Source organism: Tenrec ecaudatus, chromosome 1 (genome assembly GCF_050624435.1).
Source record: "Tenrec ecaudatus isolate mTenEca1 chromosome 1, mTenEca1.hap1, whole genome shotgun sequence".
Lineage (NCBI taxonomy): Eukaryota > Metazoa > Chordata > Mammalia > Afrosoricida > Tenrecidae > Tenrec > Tenrec ecaudatus.
In genome coordinates, this window is record NC_134530.1 from 64,270,922 (window position 1) to 64,289,109 (window position 18,188).

At 38.3% G+C, this 18,188-nt stretch overlaps 1 protein-coding gene across 2 annotated transcripts in view; it reads right to left on the bottom strand.

Moving 5' to 3' along the window:
* The window catches only part of TRIT1 (tRNA isopentenyltransferase 1), a 54,797-nt gene that overhangs the window by 16,934 nt on the left and 19,675 nt on the right, over positions 1 to 18,188 (bottom strand). For both annotated transcript variants that reach the window (XM_075554336.1, XM_075554330.1), the window contains exon 2: positions 2,572 to 2,714. In XM_075554336.1, the coding sequence (XP_075410451.1) occupies positions 2,572 to 2,714 (143 nt within the window). The remainder of the gene's footprint in view (positions 1 to 2,571; positions 2,715 to 18,188) is intronic.

An 18,188-nucleotide genomic window follows, 5' to 3' on the forward strand; every position in this document is an offset into this window, starting at 1 on the left:
GCTTCTGAGGATAATTAATTTTAAAAATTACTTTCAACACTTCAAAAAGTGCTTACATTCGTCCTGCCCTTGCCAACGAAAAGATCAACCTCTTCTACCAGAAGAAGCCCAGTAACCAACCGTTAATCGGCTGAGGTAGGTGAGGTGAGAGACTGAGGATCATAAAAATAAATCATTGCTCATTTGTTTTCAAAAAAAGAAACAGAAATGCTCCATTCTACTCTTTAACTTAATTGTAAGGAACATATAATCATATAGTAACAAAATTCCACCTAGGTAATATAATTCACCACCAGAAAGGGAGTGAGGAAATGAAAACGGTGAGGGGAGATGGTGAACTAGCAGCAGAGAGGGAGCTAGTGGAGAAGAGGGAAAGAGATAGGCGAGGAGCTGTGTGGTGAGAAAAGTCTTATGTTTGCTCAAAGCCGTGGAAAAAAACCTGATGTTCAGCAAACCTCTTCTCTCTGGGCCTCAATATCCAGTACCTTTATCTGTCAGATCAAGAAGGTTCACATTCTGATTCCTGGCCCTTCCCTAACTTCACAAATATCCTAGCTGTAAGTCATTTCCTGTGGTTGCGGTCCTTTAGAAATCTTAATTATGTATTTATTTTGTATCAGTTATTTCTGAACAAACCAACCGCTTTATGGCAATGATTAGGTTTGGTAATACATTTTAATCTGTAGTTTTCCTATACATTATCTCATCTGACACAACAGCTTTGTTAAGCAGGTAGGGCAGGAACTCTTTATTATCTGCATTTTAATCTTTTCCGATTTGATATATTTTTAAAGACCTTATTATTTTGATTTGCATATCCCTGATTAACAGCAATGGTAAACCCTTTTTTCATATTTATCACTATTTGTATTTCTTCCTTTGTGAATTACTGCTCATGTGCTTCATGTATTTTTCTTATTGATTTGTAAGAATTCTTCATGTATTAATATCAGCCTTTTGCTTTTCAAATGCTATAAACATTCCCTCTGGTTTGTGGTTAGTTTTTAAAATTCTGTATATAGTGGATGGTTTCTTTATTTAATGATAAAATATTCAATACACATAAAAGAATATATATAATATGTAAATTATAAAACTTAATAAAAATACTCTTGAATCAAGGTCAGAAACAGACTATTACCAATTTCTTTGAACTCTCCTATACATAATCCTTCTCTCAACCTCCTACTTATCTTCTCAGACGCTTGCAAACACTACCAAGAATTGTTTTGGTTTTTGTTTAATTTTCATTATTCTGTGCTTTTTTCTTTGTAACAATGCTGACATCCCTAAACAATAAATGTTTGCCTTTAAGAATTAGTGTCAAATGTATGTAGGCTTTTTCTCCACTTCAAATGGTTTCCAAGGTTCTTATATATTCCTTGATATATGTACCTGCAACTTATTCATTTCCCATTTTACTGATGGATATCTCTGACTATAGCAATTCTTAATCACTGTTCTGGAAGTGGGGATTTGGGTGTCTGTGTTTCTGCTTTAAAAACAATGCTATTGTGAATAAGAGCTACCACATATCTCCTGGCTTACAGTGGACCTAAGAATTTGGCTGATATACTTTTCATCCATACAAATTCTTAATTCTTACATAATCATATCCAGTTATATTCCTTTTCAAAAAAATTTACAAAGCCCTTCTCTACGCTAATATCATAGAAGTACTCAATAAATTTTGTTTTCCCATTTATTTTAATGTAGCACTAATGTATATATAGATATATATATATATTTAAAAAAACTCTGAAACACATCTAGAATTTATTATTGTGTCATATGTGAGGTCCTGACCTTATTTTTCCCCATAACAACTAACTGTCCCAGGAGCAAAGAACTACATTATTTTAAAATGGCACCTTGATCATAAACTAAGCACATATAATACATGAGTTTGAATATAGACTTTCTATTCTGTGGCATAAATTTGCCGATTACCTAAATCCCATGCCATTCTAATTATAACTTCAATGTTTTAATATCTAGCAGGACCCGATATTTTTTTGTCTTAATCTTACCTAGAACTATTTTTCCCAGTCTTCCTCCATCCAACAACTCCTTTGACATTTTAGCTGTTACTTCAATATATTTAAAAATTAATTTGTTATTTCCATTTAAAAGGTAGGAGGCTGAAACTCAGGGGAGTTAATTAAATGTTTTTACCCAATAAAATTCACATGGTAAAAAGAGACATCTGTAGGACTAGAACACAGAACTTCTGTTCCCTGTATCAGTGCTCTCTCCACTAAACCAACACTTCTCAAATTTTCAATGTGAGTATGAGTCACTTGGGATTTTTGTTAAAATGTAGACTCGATAGGTCTCAAGATCCAGCATTTCTAACAAACTCCCAGGAAATGCTGTCTTTCAAGGTCAACATTTTGAGTAAAAAGGCACTCTGTGTTTCAATTCACATAGTTCTGATGAGGATGTTCCCTCTGAGTAGCTAGGTCTTGAGTGACCATCCTTAAAAGAAATCATCTCTAGAAGTAGGAAATGTCTTGCTTGGCTTGGGCTGTCTAGCACCCACAATGGTTAATTGATAACTCTCTTAAGGATATCAGGGCAGTTGCCTTGTTCCTGAAGTCCACCACCGTGTAATTTGTCACAAGAGGATCCACAAAACTGATCATGTGATGCTGGCAGAGTCTCTGTTCTTGGAGGGAAACCTTGTTGGTGATGATGTCTAAGCCTTCATAGACCTATGGGAAAGAACATGAATACAAGACAATAAGCTACGCTTCTATTAACATGCACTCTTGGAGAGACTAAGGACCTATTCCTTCCTTCAGTCAAATGCGTGACTGTACCAAAGCACTAGAGCAGAAATGTTCTAAAACAAGTACCGAGAGCATGTCTGATTCACAAAGTCCCAGAAAACGGGAAGCAGAAAAAAAACCCAACATTAACTTGTTTTTATCAAATGGTAGCTATTAGGATACCAGTGTTATTCAGAATCTTAAAAATGTAGAAACCCCCTTAATGTCCACAAACCAACAAAAGTGGTACATACATACAATGGATGTGCAGTCTCAGCCATAAAGACCAATAAAGTCTCAATGCATGCTACAGCATGGATATAAATGAAAGCATTGTGTTCAGTGAAATACATCATAAAAGAACAAATATTACAGGATCTAATTTACGTGGAATAGGCAAATACACTGAGACCAAAGCATACTGATGGCCTTACAGGGAGGAGGAAAGAGGGAGCCGTTGCTTAGGGCACTCAGTTTCTACTAGTCGGTGCAACAACTTGGTGAATAGTGGTGACGGCTGCCCAACATAACGAAGGTCGACAATGTCACTGAATTACACATGCAAAAATGGTTGAAATGGCCAAGTTTTGTTCCATATATTTTCAACTGAAGAGAAAAAATAATAGTCACTGGTCTTATAGGTAAACTATGCAGAGCTATGCTCAAATGAGAACTAATTCTGCAAGATTACAAGGAAGTGCTTTAGATCTGAATTTTAAGCCTTTACAAATGGGCCGGCTGTTTCATTTGTTCCATGTCTCCAAAATGATACCATTTCATCTTGCTCAGAGGTGAACTTCAAAATCCTTACACATTTCTTGGATTTCAATGTCACAGAAAAATTTTCAGCATTTGGGGAAGATAAGTTCCGTTTGTGAAGTATCCACCAAGATACAACAGATACAATACACACATAAACACTGAAGCCAGAACTCCTAATTGTGCTGCACTCTAGTGGAAACCCTGGGAGCTATCCAAATTACTGCTTCGGAGTCAGCACACAGCCCAAGAACTCATGTGCAATAGCCCCGTCTGCAAGCGCTGGAGCTGCCAAGTCAACTGAACAGTTCAAGTGTAGTTTTTCTAAATGCAAGGTCTTAGATAGAGAACAGATCTGAAAACAGGCATGAATGCTTTGAGATTAAATGTGCTCTCTGTAATCACTGATTCTACAGAGAGCTCTGAACGAACAAATAATAAGTTCCCTCGAGCCCACAAAGATTTTAAAAGCATTTTTTAAAATCTCACGTTTCCCTTTACTTATATGGGTGTCAAATAAACACAGGACAGTATAATGGTCACGAGGAAGGACCCTGGCGCCAGGCTGCCTCAGATCAATCCCTAGCTCTGCCACTTACTAGTTATTACTGCTTGGAGTAGTTAGTTACCGAACCTCTCAGTGCCTCCATTTCACCTTTGCAAAACGGGGATAATAATATCTATCTCAAAGAGTTGAGTGAGGGGACTAGATATGTTAATAACACATGTAAAGCACTTTGCTTTTTGTGTAAATGCAATATAATGGTCATTATATATTATTACCATCACCACTACCACTACTGCTGGTACACAAGGAGAAAGGGAAATCTTTCTCATTTCACTAATTCATCACTCTGAATGAAGCCTCTGGCTCTTAGTTATGAGTTTATCAACCCAGCCAGATATAAGCTGTGCTCAACAAAATAATGCTGCTTAATAGTAAAACAGCACAGGGAAAACAACAACAAACAAAACAAACACCAGTACTCTATAGCGAGTCACAGTAGGAGCCCTGCTGGTGTAGGGGTTACGGCTGGGCTGTGATCTGCATAGTCAGCAGCTCCTTGGGAGAAAGACCAGGCTTTCTAACTCCCATAAACAGTTACCTGTCTAGGAAACCACAGGGGGTCACTGAGTCAGCACTGCCATGAAGGCAGGGAATATGGTTTTTAAAGAGAGGCAAGGGAAAGAACAAGCACCGCCTCTAATACGTTTTTAATCTGTGCCTGACAATAGAATGGTATTCTTACACCTGACTGTTGATGGGATCTTAAAAGAATAGGCTGCTCTTTTTCTGTGTACTTTGAACAAGACTTCCCTTCGGCTGTTATCAAAGTGCTGGTCTGGATTACCATACACTGGTGTCTTCTATTATGCAGATTAGGAAAATTAAAGGGAAATGGAGTTCATGTTGTATATTCCCCTTTTCCCCAGAGTCCTTACGTAGTTGGCTCTCTTGTGGCTTAGGATTCCAAATGACACAGTGTTAAAGAACTTACATAGCAACAACTTGATTTTGTCAGTCAAGGTTTCTGAACTCTGCTACGCAATTGACTGCAAAGAGGATCCTCATCTATAACACTGAGATTAACGTTAAGAACATACATAGGAGCAGTCACAGCCTCAAACACGGTCCTAAACAACGGTCTGAGTGGTTATGAAAGGAGGAAAAGGAAAGTTGAAACTGACTTAAATTCTTCCATGACATGCAAGCTAGTTTCAAAATAAAAGAGGATAAATAGCAATAGCAACAAAAACAATGAAATTCGTATATTCTGTGATCTGCAGCAAATTTGCTGAGAATATAAATCCTCTTGACTTAATGTGAAAAAAAGGAAATACATAGTAAAAATGTACAACCACCCCTCTCAAGGCTAAATTTTATATATTCCTACCCAAATGTCCTATCAGAAGAAGGCTATATAAACTTTCATCTTGTATAACCCTAGGAGTATCTTCTGGCTGGCCCTATGTTAGCCAGTGTTTCGAAAAGCCCAGATATGGATGATGCCTTGCTACTATTAACTGAACATTCTGACCCAAAGATTCCAGAGGCATTTTGGTCAAAATAGGGGGAAAGGCAGAACAGAATGTCAAATTCTCCTGGAATCCAGAATCACTGGAACCATAGAGGGTGGATGAAACCCCTGAAACGATTGCTCTGAGATAATCTTGCAACTTTATCCCCTGAAGTCATCTTGAAACCATACAATGGTTTCTGCTAACAAGTGAAGAATGTCTGCCTTGAGCATTACTTTCTTTTAAGATGTATGTGATATCAACATGACAACAGCAGCAACTCAAAAGATTAAATAAGAATTTAGGAGTAGTGAGTTTATGGAACTGAGGGAGGAACAACCTGATAAAGGAGTGTTGGAATGTTTGCATGACTGAAGAATATAATAAATGTCACCTCTAGAAGCTTCAACGGGTGAATTTTGCTGTGTTGAATTTCTTTTGCTGGGTATATTCACAATATAAATAAATAAATTTAAACCACAATAATAATCAAACATAAGCCCTGAACTAGTGTCACCTTATTTACTCAAGACAGTGGCTCACCTAATTCAGAATTTTTTTTATAAAGTAGCCTACTGTTCATTATATTTTAAAAAGTTCAACAAACACTAGAAATAAGCGTGCTAAAAGTTCAGTCCACGTTTCCCACAGGGCGCCATATTGCCCCCAGAGGAGGGAGGGCCCTGGGACAAAAGTTTTCACTGCCAGAGGAGTGCTGAGTAATTCAAGAAAGCAGAGCGCCTGTTCACAAAAAGCTAAGCTAAAAGCTGTACATCAGGGAACTCATAAAAATGTAAAACTTTTATTCAGAAAAAGATCTGATCAAAAATACTGAAAGTGGAGTAGGCAAAAGGAAGAGTGGATACCGTAGGCTCAATGGAAAATAAATGTCTACAAAATAATGATGGCAACATATGTACAAATATGCTTGATGCAATTGATGTATGGACTGTTTTAAGAGCTAAAAGAGCCCCCAATAAAATTATCTTTTAATAAAAATTTTTTAAAACACTAAGACATCCTATCAATTGGGCCAGAAACCACATATCTGACAAGAATCTAATAACTAAAGAGACAAATAAAACTTGGATAACTTACCAACAAAAAGACAAATAACCTAATCATAAAATGAACAAAGGCTTGAATAGAGATTTCACAAAAAAACATTAACCTGGCCACCAAACATATAAAAAAATCATTAGAGAGATTTAAGTCAAAACCACAATGGGATACCACTAGGATGGCTAAAATATAACTGACTGACTGCTGGTGATTTCTCACAAAATTAAAATTGAATTACCATATGACTCAGCAATTCCACTTCTAGGTATACATCCCTAAGTCTTGAAAGCAGGGACTTAAACAGACATTTGTACAGCAATGTTCACTACTGCACTGTTCACAATAGCCACAAAGTAGAAACAACCTAAAGGCCTATTAGCAGATGACTGTATAAACTGAACGTATACAATGAAACACCAGTCTGTAGAAGAAATGAAAATGCTGAAGTATGGGTTTCCACACTTATTTAGCCTGTTTCTTAAAAAAAAAAGTTACTCAGTACCCAGCACCCCTAGCAACTAAACACTTTTGTACCACAGCCAATAATCCAGGATAAAGTGTAGGTATCTGCGTTTGCAGCCCCCTAGGTCATTCCAGCACCCCCACAGGTAAGCAGTATTGCCTACTTTGGAAAACACTGTGCTAGAGTATGAAACTTGAAAACATTATGCTGAACAAAATATGCGAAATCACAAAATGTCAAATATAATGATTTTATTATACGAAAGACAAGAAAAAGCAAATTGTACAAAACCCAAAGGTTATTAATGATTAATAGGAGTAGGAGAGGAAGGGAGTTTAACGGTGACAGAAAAATCATAGTAAGGAGAGGGTTACATAGTGGACTGATTATTTTCATTGCTGTAAGTTGTACACTTGTAAAAAGTTGAATTGGCAAAAGTTGTGTAATAGTTATATTTACAACAGCAAAAAGAATAGCTGCTGAGGCTGCTTTATGTACAGCCAAAAACTTGGTGGGATCTGGGGTTGATCTGGGGTTCCTAGATTTGGAGTGCTTTAGGGTCCTGAACATCCCAGATAATTGGCCTAATAAAGTGTTTAATGCTTCTGTTCAACCTTCAAGTTTGTTGTATATTGCCTGGGGTCTCAGTGTTTTATGTGTCTGTGTGATCCTAATCGCATAAGCAGCCACCCAACACACAGCTGGTCTCTATTCACCTGGCACAAGAGAGGGCAAAAAAGAGTTAGAAGGCTGGGGAGGCCATGGAATGAGTGGCCAACTTTTTTCATGAGCAACCACAGCCTCTGAGACCAGAATTGGATGGTGCTCGATTATCATTTTACTGAACTTATGGAACAAAGATTCTATGGGAGAATAGTAATCAAAAGAGAGAAGATACAGAATAAATTTCAAATTCTGAGAATCCAGACTTTCTGGAGTCATAGAGGGTAAATAAGCCCTGAAATGATTCCCGTAAGGTAATCTAACACCAAAAAACTCCCTGAACTGGTCTTAAAACTGAACAGAAGTCTTGCTGAACTAGTAAAAGAGGTCTGCCTTGAGCACTATTGATTTAAAAAACCAAAAAACAACAAAAACCCTATCTGTATAGGATCAAACTGACAGCAACAATGTGAAAGATTAGCAAGGACCCCTCGGGGCAGTGAGTTTGTGTTTGAGAGAGACAATTTAGAAAAGGAGGGTGAAATGGTTGAACAGCTAAAAAAAATGTAATCAATGTAACTAAATGATACAAGGAAAAACTACTAAATTTAGTTTATGTTTTGCTGTGTAAAAGACCTCAAAAAGTCTATGGAAAAAGTCCATTATCTTTTCATTCAATTTTTCCAGAAACTTTTTGAAGCCCCCTTGTGTATGCTCAACAGCAAAATAAAGAATATTTAAAGAAGACAAAGAAAAATCTGCTAATTCTTATGAAAGTACTAAGTCATGGTTAGTACTTATTAATTATTAATGATAATATTGCTAGCAGTTATTAAATATAATATTGGAATAATGTTAACCCTTTGTCTCCTATTCCATCAGATTAAAAGAAACTGGACACTAAGATATGGATGATGCTGACTAGGTATCTAACCCAACAACAAAAAAATTTGCTAAATTTTAGGTGCAACAGTGGTCTTATGGTGATATTTTTAAAGACAAGTACTTAAGTTTTAGTTGTATAGTTTGGAGTATATGATAACTGGAAAGTATCTGATAACTGGAATTTACATTACTACAACTTCTAAAAAATTACTTCTATCTTCAGCAAAATTTCACTTGCATGTGATATTAGTGACACTGTTTAATAATTTCCACATTATTTTAAATGGGCACAGATAATGGACAGGTCATGGAGAAGGACATCAGGTTAGAAGATGAGCCTGAACAAGGCAGGTTGACCTGTGGCTGCAACAATGTGAGCATAGCACAGCATAAAAACCATTGTGAGGTTGGTGTAGGACGCTCAACGGTTCTTTCTCTATTATATGGGTTGTTATCAGTTGGAATCCACTCGCAGCATTTAATAACAATGGTGAACTGAAAGACTAGCTTCCTAACAACTGAAGTTAGGAAATATGCATATTGGAGTTTAATTAACTATTGATTCTTACTTTTGGACGTGTGTTGGAAATTTTCCAGAAGTTTCTTTAAGGTCTAGGGTGATCGTGTTAAAGCAATGAAAAACCAGAGAATATCACAGTAATAATATAAAAATTTCAAGATTATTAAAAGAGCACAGAATGCTCCACTTCTTGAAGGGAAATGCAAAAATTACATACAAAAATTTCAGGTTTTGATCATCTATTTGAACTACAGTTATAAATTGCAAATTTTTAAGAGTTGGAATTGACTCAACAGCAGCTACAACAGCAGCAGGGGTACACATTGTTTATCCATTCAGATTTTTTAAAAACAGTAATATATACCCACAGCATTTTATACATGGGCACTAAGAACAAAAATTCTAAACCAGGGGTCCTCAAGCTACATGTGGTCCGCCGAGGACATTTATCCAGCCTACCGGGTGTTTTTGCCCCGTTTTGTTTTTTACTTCAAAATCAGATATGTGCAGTGTGCACAGGAATTTGTTCATAGTTTTAATTAAAAAAAAAAACTATAGTCCGGCCCTCCAACGGGTCTGAGGGACAGTGTTTAAAAAGGTCCCCTGTTTTAAAAAGTTTGAGGACTCTTGATCTAAACAAACCTAGAAACCAGTAAAATGTCACATTTGGATCTGGCAAATGCCACAACCAAGCTTCAAAAAAACTCAAGGGAAAACAAAAATTAAAGATGTTAGAATTTCTCCAAAAATTTTTTTGAAGCCCCCTTGTAATTTTATTGCATGCCTAGAAAACATTGTTCCACCAAGCTAAGTTGGGCTTATAGCTGAATGCCTTACATTTCCTCTTTTCGAGCTTCAATTACTGTTCTAGTGTGATTCTTCCTATAGAATCTAGTACAGGACAGTCCGTACTGAGAGTGGAGCTTAAAGGACCCGTGTCATCTTTTCAAAGGAGCATGCCCTTCTGTTCCATCTCCCAGGTTCCCTAAAGGACAACTGTGATCTGTATACATAGAAATGAAATTATATAAAATACTTCTCCCTGCACAAACCAGATTTTGACAATGCTAAGGGAATTCTGGCCTCTTTGTAAACCCTGCTGTTTGAAATACTCTTTTTAAAATGACAGGTTTAACTCATTTAACCAGTCAACTTCCCTAACTGACTTTTCTCAGTAAACATTTGCTGAGAGCTGACTCTGCACCAGGTATTCTACAAGATGTAGAATATTGAAAAAAGGGTCCATATCCTCAAGGAAAAAAGTGAAATATTAAGAAGATACATGATAGACACATTTATCAGAAAGATACTAGGTTTGACTGTTCAGTGTCCTTTAAGTAACATAATCATTAAGCACTGATTTTTGCATTGAACTGAGTAGCACAGAGAAGCATACATCTTTTAATTAAAAACTGAAACAACTTTGAAACAAATCAAATGATAAGGATTACATTTTAACCAAACTACATCTGCTATGATCTACTTTACAATGCTCTCTGTATGAGGGCAAGGCCATTCACATTTCTCAACTCCGGTCACAGAGAACTTCATCAAAGGCTTAATCCATGTGGGGACCCTGCAAGTGGATTTTGTGCTTCCACTGGCATCCACAGCATTCTATAAACTGGGTGTTCACAATTTAAGCTCTGACACTACTCCCTCCTTTGCATTTGAGTTTTATTATTTAACAATCCTTGGCTCACACATGCTGGTATGCTTCTTTCATCTTGACTTAATTGACACCTCACTTTAGATGGCTGCTTGTTTGGAGACAAGGCTTTAAGACCCCACAAGCTATTCTTTTTTTCTTTACACACCAGTGTGCTTTATTGAACTTGCTGAGAGATGGAGATACATGCGCAAACGGCTGTGGACAAGAGCGGCAGCATGCAGGCTAAGGGTCAGGTCATCCAGCAGGGCAGGGCTGGAGGGTCCCAGGACACAGTGTGGTGCAGTGACTAGTGGCCTTGCTGGCCCATCATCTGTGAAAGGACTTGGAAACTCATCACTGTGCCTGTGGCGACAAGAATGATGAAGATGAGGATTCCCAGGAGGCTGAGGACCGTAGAGATGATGTCAGGTACTTGGCAGTGGACGCATGGCTCTGGGCCCCAATCATGTCATCCACCATCTTCCAGTCCCTAGACTTCACGGAGTAGGCGTAGGCCACGAAGCCCAGGCAGCAGCAGTTGAGGAAGAGCACGTTGAAGACAGACCAGACGACATGGTGAGGGACGTGGGGTTTACTCTGGATGTTGATCATGGTGGACTGCATGGGGGCAGCGTGGTATGGGGTCCGCAGCCCACCCATCTTGAGCTCCTCTTGAGCCATCTCCTGGGTGTGAGGATACAGAGACCTGCAGAATGGGAGAGGCTGAAAAGCTATTCTTTATGATAGATGGGTACCATCTCAGAGAAGCATGCATCTGCCTCACTTCTGCTGAAGGTTTATTTCCGAATAAAGGTATTTGAGAAGAGATCACAAGGCTGAAAAAATCTGCACACCAGAACTACTGTGCCCAGTGGAGTTACTAAAGGTGGGAGAACAAGGACTTAAAGCCAGCAGAATCTACTGCAGTCCTTCTCAACTGGAAGTGATTTTGCCAGTCAGGGAACATATGGCAGTACCTGGAAACATTCCTGGTTGTCACAACAGAGGTGCCGGGAGAGGAAGCTGAACCACTGGCACCTAGTGGGTAAAGGCCACGGATGCGGCTAAGCATACTACGATCCACAGGACAGCCCCTCCTCAAACGAAGAAGGATGGTGCCCAAACATGCCAACAGTCCGGAGGCTGAGAAACTTCTTTTTGTATTGACATATAATTCACATATTGTTCAATCATACCAATAAGAGTTGTACAATTACCACCACAATCAGTTTTAGAACCTTTTCTTCCTTCCTGTACTCATTGTTAGCTCCCCATTTTCCCCCAATTTCCCCTGCCATGCCCCACGAAACCATTAATCCAGTTACTTTCTCTATAGATGTACCTATCCTGAATTTCATATATAGAAACACACACCAACAAAAAACATAAGCTACCCAATCCAACAATAACAAAGTAAAACTGAGAAACATCTCGATCAAAAAAGAAAGCAGAAAATATTTTTAAAATCCAACAAATTTAAAATCGATCAAAAGAGAAATAAGGTATAAAATGTTAGCCTAAGTGCATCGGTCATAATCCACCTTTCACTCTGCAGGATAGCAAGGCTACTCACCTACCTGGTCTATGATCAGAGAGGATTCACCAGAGGCTTAGTCCACATGTATTTCCCCAATTGCCCCTTTACAGAAACCAAAAAAAAAATATCTTTAAACGCAAAAGCAAAAATTCAGCTCACCTGAAACCCCAGTTCTTTGAGTGTGCAAACTCCTGATGTCTGGGCCCTAGATAGATTCTGGATTATGTGGTGAATGCTGGCTGCTGTCTGGCTAGGATGTCCCTACACAACAAAAGGAAAGGCTAGCTTATAGCTCAGTTTCCTCCAACCAAATTACCTTTCCTTCTTGACTTCACTTACTTCACAATTCAAATTAGATCCTGGCATCCTTCAATCCTTTTCTTACTTATTTGGATTATACTTGCTCTGAAAACCACAACCCTGGATTCACACAATCAATTACCTTCTCTACAAATGGAAGAAATGAAGTATCTTGCCTAACAAAAGATTTCAAAGGGCAGCTTGAGAGGACAAAATAAAGTATAATAAAATGTGCAAGGACCTGGGGTTAGAAAATCAAAAGGGGAAAAAAAAATAAGCTCAATACTTCTCAATGTGAAAGAAATGAAAAAGAAAAAAACCAAATCAAACCTCATGTTGTAATACTGAAGGATTCTATGGGGAAAATTAAACAATGTAGGAATGTACAAAACAATATGAAAGAAATATACAAAGTCACTGTAGCAAAAAGAATTGGTTGTCATTCAACCATTTCAGGAGGTGATGTATAAGCAAGAACCAAAGGTGTGACGGAAAAAGTCCAAGGGGCACTAAAGGCAGTGGCAAAATGCAAGGCCCAAGGAATTGACAAAATACCAATTGAGATGTTTTGACCAACAGATGTAATGGTGTAAGTGCTCACTTGTCAATGCCAAGCCATCTAGAAGACAGCAATTATTCAACCAACTGGAGGAGATCCATATTTGTACTTGTTCCAAAGAATGCAGAAATTGTAGGATACTTTTATTAACATTACACTCAAGTAAAATTTTATTAAAGATCATTTAAAATTTTCTTGAGTTCTTTCAGTTTCAGATATGCTGAGCGTGTTCTTCACTTGTTTTTCTAATTCTAGGTCTTTGCACATTTTCGATATATTATTTGGCTTTGTCTTCTTGTAATTTTCTATTCAGCTCCTTGACTTCATCCATTCTTCCATTTATTTTAGCTACTCCACAATTAGGAACAAGTCTCAGAGTCTCTTCTGACATCCACTTTAATCTCTTCTTTCTTTCTTGTCTTTTTAATGACCTTTTGCTGTCTTCATGAACGATGGTCTTGATGTCCTCTTCAAGCTCATCAGGTCTTTTGTCATCAGGGTTCAATTAATCAAATCTGTTCTTGAAATTCAGCTGGGATAGGCTCTAGGTTGTGTTTTGGGTCCTGTGGACTTAGTTTTCGCTTTCTTCAGCTTTATCCCAACCTTAGATATGAATGACTGATGGTCTGTTCCACAGTCAGTCTCTGGTCTGGTTTTAGCTGCTGATAACTGAGTTTCTCCATTTGTCTTCCCACAGATGTGGTCAATTTGATTTCTGTGAATTCCACCTGGGAAAGTCCATGTGTACAGCATTTTGTAATATTGAAAAAAGGTATTTGCTATGAACAAGTTGCTGGCCTTTGCAAAATTCTATCGTGATCTCCAGCTTCATTTCTATCACCAAGTCCTTATTTTCCAACTACTGTTCCTTCTTCTCTATTTCCAACTTTTCCATTACAATCACCAATCAAAGCAACTGGATTGCATGTTTGATCAATTTCCAACTAAAGTCATTGGTAGATTTCTTCAATTTCTTCATCACTTACTTTTGTGGTTATTTCACAAATTCAAATAATAGTTGTATTAGATTTCCTTGAAGGCAGATACATATAATTTGATCACAAATAGATAGCATTGTACTTCATGATGGATTTAGCAAGATCCTTTCTGACAATGAATGTCACACCATTCCTCTTGATTGTATTATTCCTAGCATAGTAAATCATAACATTTTCTGATTCAAAATGGCCAAGATCAGTCCATTTCAGCTAACTGTAGAAGAGTATAATTTATATCACACACAAATAAAATTTTACTTGAGATCATCCAACAATGGTCACAGAAGCAACTGACACAGAGCTGCCAGAAGTTCAGGCCAGTTCAGAAGAGGACATGACACAAGGATATCATTGCTGATGTTCGATAGGTCTTGGCTCAAAGCAGAGAATACCAGAAAGATGCTTACTTGTGCTTCATTGACTATCTACAGGCTTTCAACTACGTGAAGCATAATAAATTGGGGATAACCTTGAAAATGGGAATTCCAGAACACTTCAACGTACCCTCGAGGAACGTGTACATGGATCAAGAGGCAGTTGTGTGAACAGAACAAGGGAACACTGCATGGTTTAAAATCAGGAAAGGTGCAAGGGGAGCAGAACAATGAAGTCCCTGGGGAATACCAAAAATAGACCGTGGGCCAGAAAATGGCACCCCATCAGACTCAACCGGAAAACATTCGTAAGGGTCAACAAACAGACCTTGAACTATTTATAGCTTTAAAATTTTTTTAAATAATAAAATCAGGAAAGATGTGCATCAGTGTTGTAACCCATCATCATACTTATTCAATCTATATGCTGAGAAAATCATTAGAGAAGCTGGTTTATAAGAAAAAGTGAAGCATCAGAACTGGAGGAAGGCTTATTAGCAACCTGTGGTATGCAGATGACACAATTTTGCTGGTTGAAAGTGGGGAGAACTTAAAGCACTTGCTGGAGAAGAGGAGAATTGTACCCTTGAGTATAGATTACAATTCCATGTAAGGAAGACCAAAACTCTCACCACTGGACCCACAGGCAACACCATGATAAAGGGAGAAAAGGTTGGAAATGATTGAAGTTATCAAGGATTTTGTCTTAACTTGGATCCACAATCCATGCCCCTGGAAGCAGCAATCAAAATTTCAAAAGACATATTGCATTAGGTAAATCTACTGTACAAAACCTCTTTAGAATATTGAAGAGAAAGGATGCCTCTTTGAGGACTAAGGTGTACCTGACCCAAGCTATGTTATTCTCCTTTGCATCATATATATGTAAAAGTTGGACATTTAATAAGGAAGACCATAGAACAGATGCGTTTGAATTATGGTGCTGGAGAAGAATATCGACAGTACTATGGACTGCTAAAAGGGCTTAAGTGGAGAGCAAATGCTTTGAAAATGATGAGGGCAAAGAATGTACAGATGTGCTTTACACAATTGATGTATGTATATGTATGGATTGTGAGAAGAGTTGTATGAGCCCCTAATAAAATGTTTAAAAAAAAAGAAAATGATTAGAGCAAAGAATGTACAGATGTGCTTTATACAATTGATATATGTATATGTATGTATTGTGATAAGAGTTTTATGAGTCCCTAATAAAATATTTTAAAAAAGATGAACTGATCTTTATTGGAAGAAGTAAGGGCAGTGTTCCTTGGAGGCAAAGATGGCAAGACTTCATCTTACATACTTCGGACATACTGTCCAGATAGACCAGTCCCTGGAGAAAACATCATGCTTGGTAAAGTGAAGAGGTGGTGACAGAGGAAGGCCCTAGAAAGATGGAATGACATAGCAGCTGCATCAATGGGCTCAGGCGTAGTGAACAATGGTGAGCACTGCACAGGACTGTGCAGTGTTTTTGTTCTATTGTGCAAAGGGTTGTTATGCGTCCGAACTGACTCACTGGATCCAGATTTGAATGTGAAACAGGGATCTAATTGTTGATAAAAGATGTCTTTTTGGCTGAAAGCAAAGGCTACAAGAAAGATGCCTACTTGTGTTTTATTGGCTATGCAAATGAAGAGAAAGATGGAATGACACAGTAGCTACAAGTAGGGGCTCAAATACAACAAAGCTTATGAGGATAGTGTTTGATCTATTGTATATGGGGTCACTATGAGTAAAGACCCACTCAGTGGCACCTAAGCACACTTTTACTGCTAGCTGCCCCACTGTTCCACAGAGATCTCATTCACTGCAATCACTAAGAGGAGATCTAGTGGCACAGTGGGTGACATGTTGGGCTGCTAAGCAGAAGCTGGCAATTCGAACCTTCCAGTTGTTACAGGGGAGAAAGGTGAGGCAGTCTATTGTCACAAAGGTTTACAGCCTCAGAAAACCTATGGGGCAGTTCTATCCTGTTCTATAGAATTACTACTCATGGAACTGACTTGATGGCAGTGGGTTGGTGGTGTTCATCAATGACCTCACTACCAAATACAGGCAGATCTGCTTACTCTGTTTGCTTTACTGCACTTTGCAAATATTGAGTTTTTTACAAACTGAAGTTTTATAGAAATTCTATGTTGACCAAGTCTATGGGTGCCATTTTTCCAATAGCACAAGCTCACTTCATGTCTCTGTGTTGCATTTTGGTAATTTTCATGTTTCAGACACTCTCATAATACTGTTTCACTTAACAGACTTCCCCAAAACTCACGCCCATAGAGTGGATTCCGACTCACAGAGATCCTATGTAAGATTTCCAAGACTGTAAATCTTAACAGGAGAGGGAGCCTCATCTTTCTCCCTCAGAGCAGTTGATGGGTTTGAACTGTCAGCCTTGTGGTTAGCAACCCAATGCCTAACCTAGAGCCCCGCCAGTCTTAATAGGCTACAGTCTAGCATACATATAACTTTTGTGTACCCTGGAAAACAAAACCAAAAAAAATTACTGGACTTGCTTTATTAATATACTTGCAGTCTTTCAGTGGTCTAGAACTAAACCTGAAATATCTCCAAGTTATGCTACTATAAGACTTTTCTCAAAGCCAAGTAACAGACAAAGTACTGAACTGATACTACGGAGCACTCCTTGCTTCGTGTCACTCTCCTTTGTGGTTTCAACAGCACTATTCTCTCCTGGTTTTCTACCTATCTCACTAGCTCTTCCTCAGTCTTTTTTTACTGAAACCAGGCATCGATTTATTAGCAGTCTGCCACGGGAGCAATACTGAGAAATGGGCAGTCTTTATACCATTCACTTGTCATTTCTTGACTATAAACTGACTCTGGGTAATATCCATGGTCTCTATGATACCTATCAGGTGCTGATAAACCCCCCAACCCTTATTTGTAGCCTAGTTCTCTTTCCTAAGTGGCAGCTTGTGTATGTGCGTCATTACTGAGAGGCAGTATAACAGTACAGTATGGTATAGTACAATAGTTTACTAGTAAGAACTCTGGGCCCAGGTTGCCTGGATTTAAATACTGACTCTACCACTGAAGTAACTGTGTAAATTATTGTAATTTCTCTGTCCCTCCGATTCCTCGTTTGAAGTGGGGATAATCTTAAAATCGAACCTCAAAGGTATACTGTGAAGATTAAATGGCTAACACATGAAAAGCATGGGGAACAGGACTTGCCACATATGCAAAACAAAACCAAAAAACTGACCGCCAACATTCTGACTCATAGTAATCTTATCGGACCGAGAACTGCTCCACAGGGCTTCTGAAACCGTACATCTTTAAGGGAGCAGCTAGCTTCATCTTTCCCCCAGAGTGGCTGGTAGGTAACCAACCCACTATAGCCCAGGGTTTCTGCTACTACGTAGGAAGTGACCACTATTAGCCATCCTCATCCTCATCCTCAATACCATCACCATCCATCACAAACAGGCACCTAAAACCTGATGTGTCCAAAATTGCTCATGTTCCTAGGATACTTTCTCTTTATTTATCTTTCCTTCCTCCTTTTCTCCCTTCCTCCCTATGTCCCTTCTGTCTCAAGTTCTGTGCATGCTCTTTCCTAAAATGATCTCAAATCTTACCATCACCCATTACATC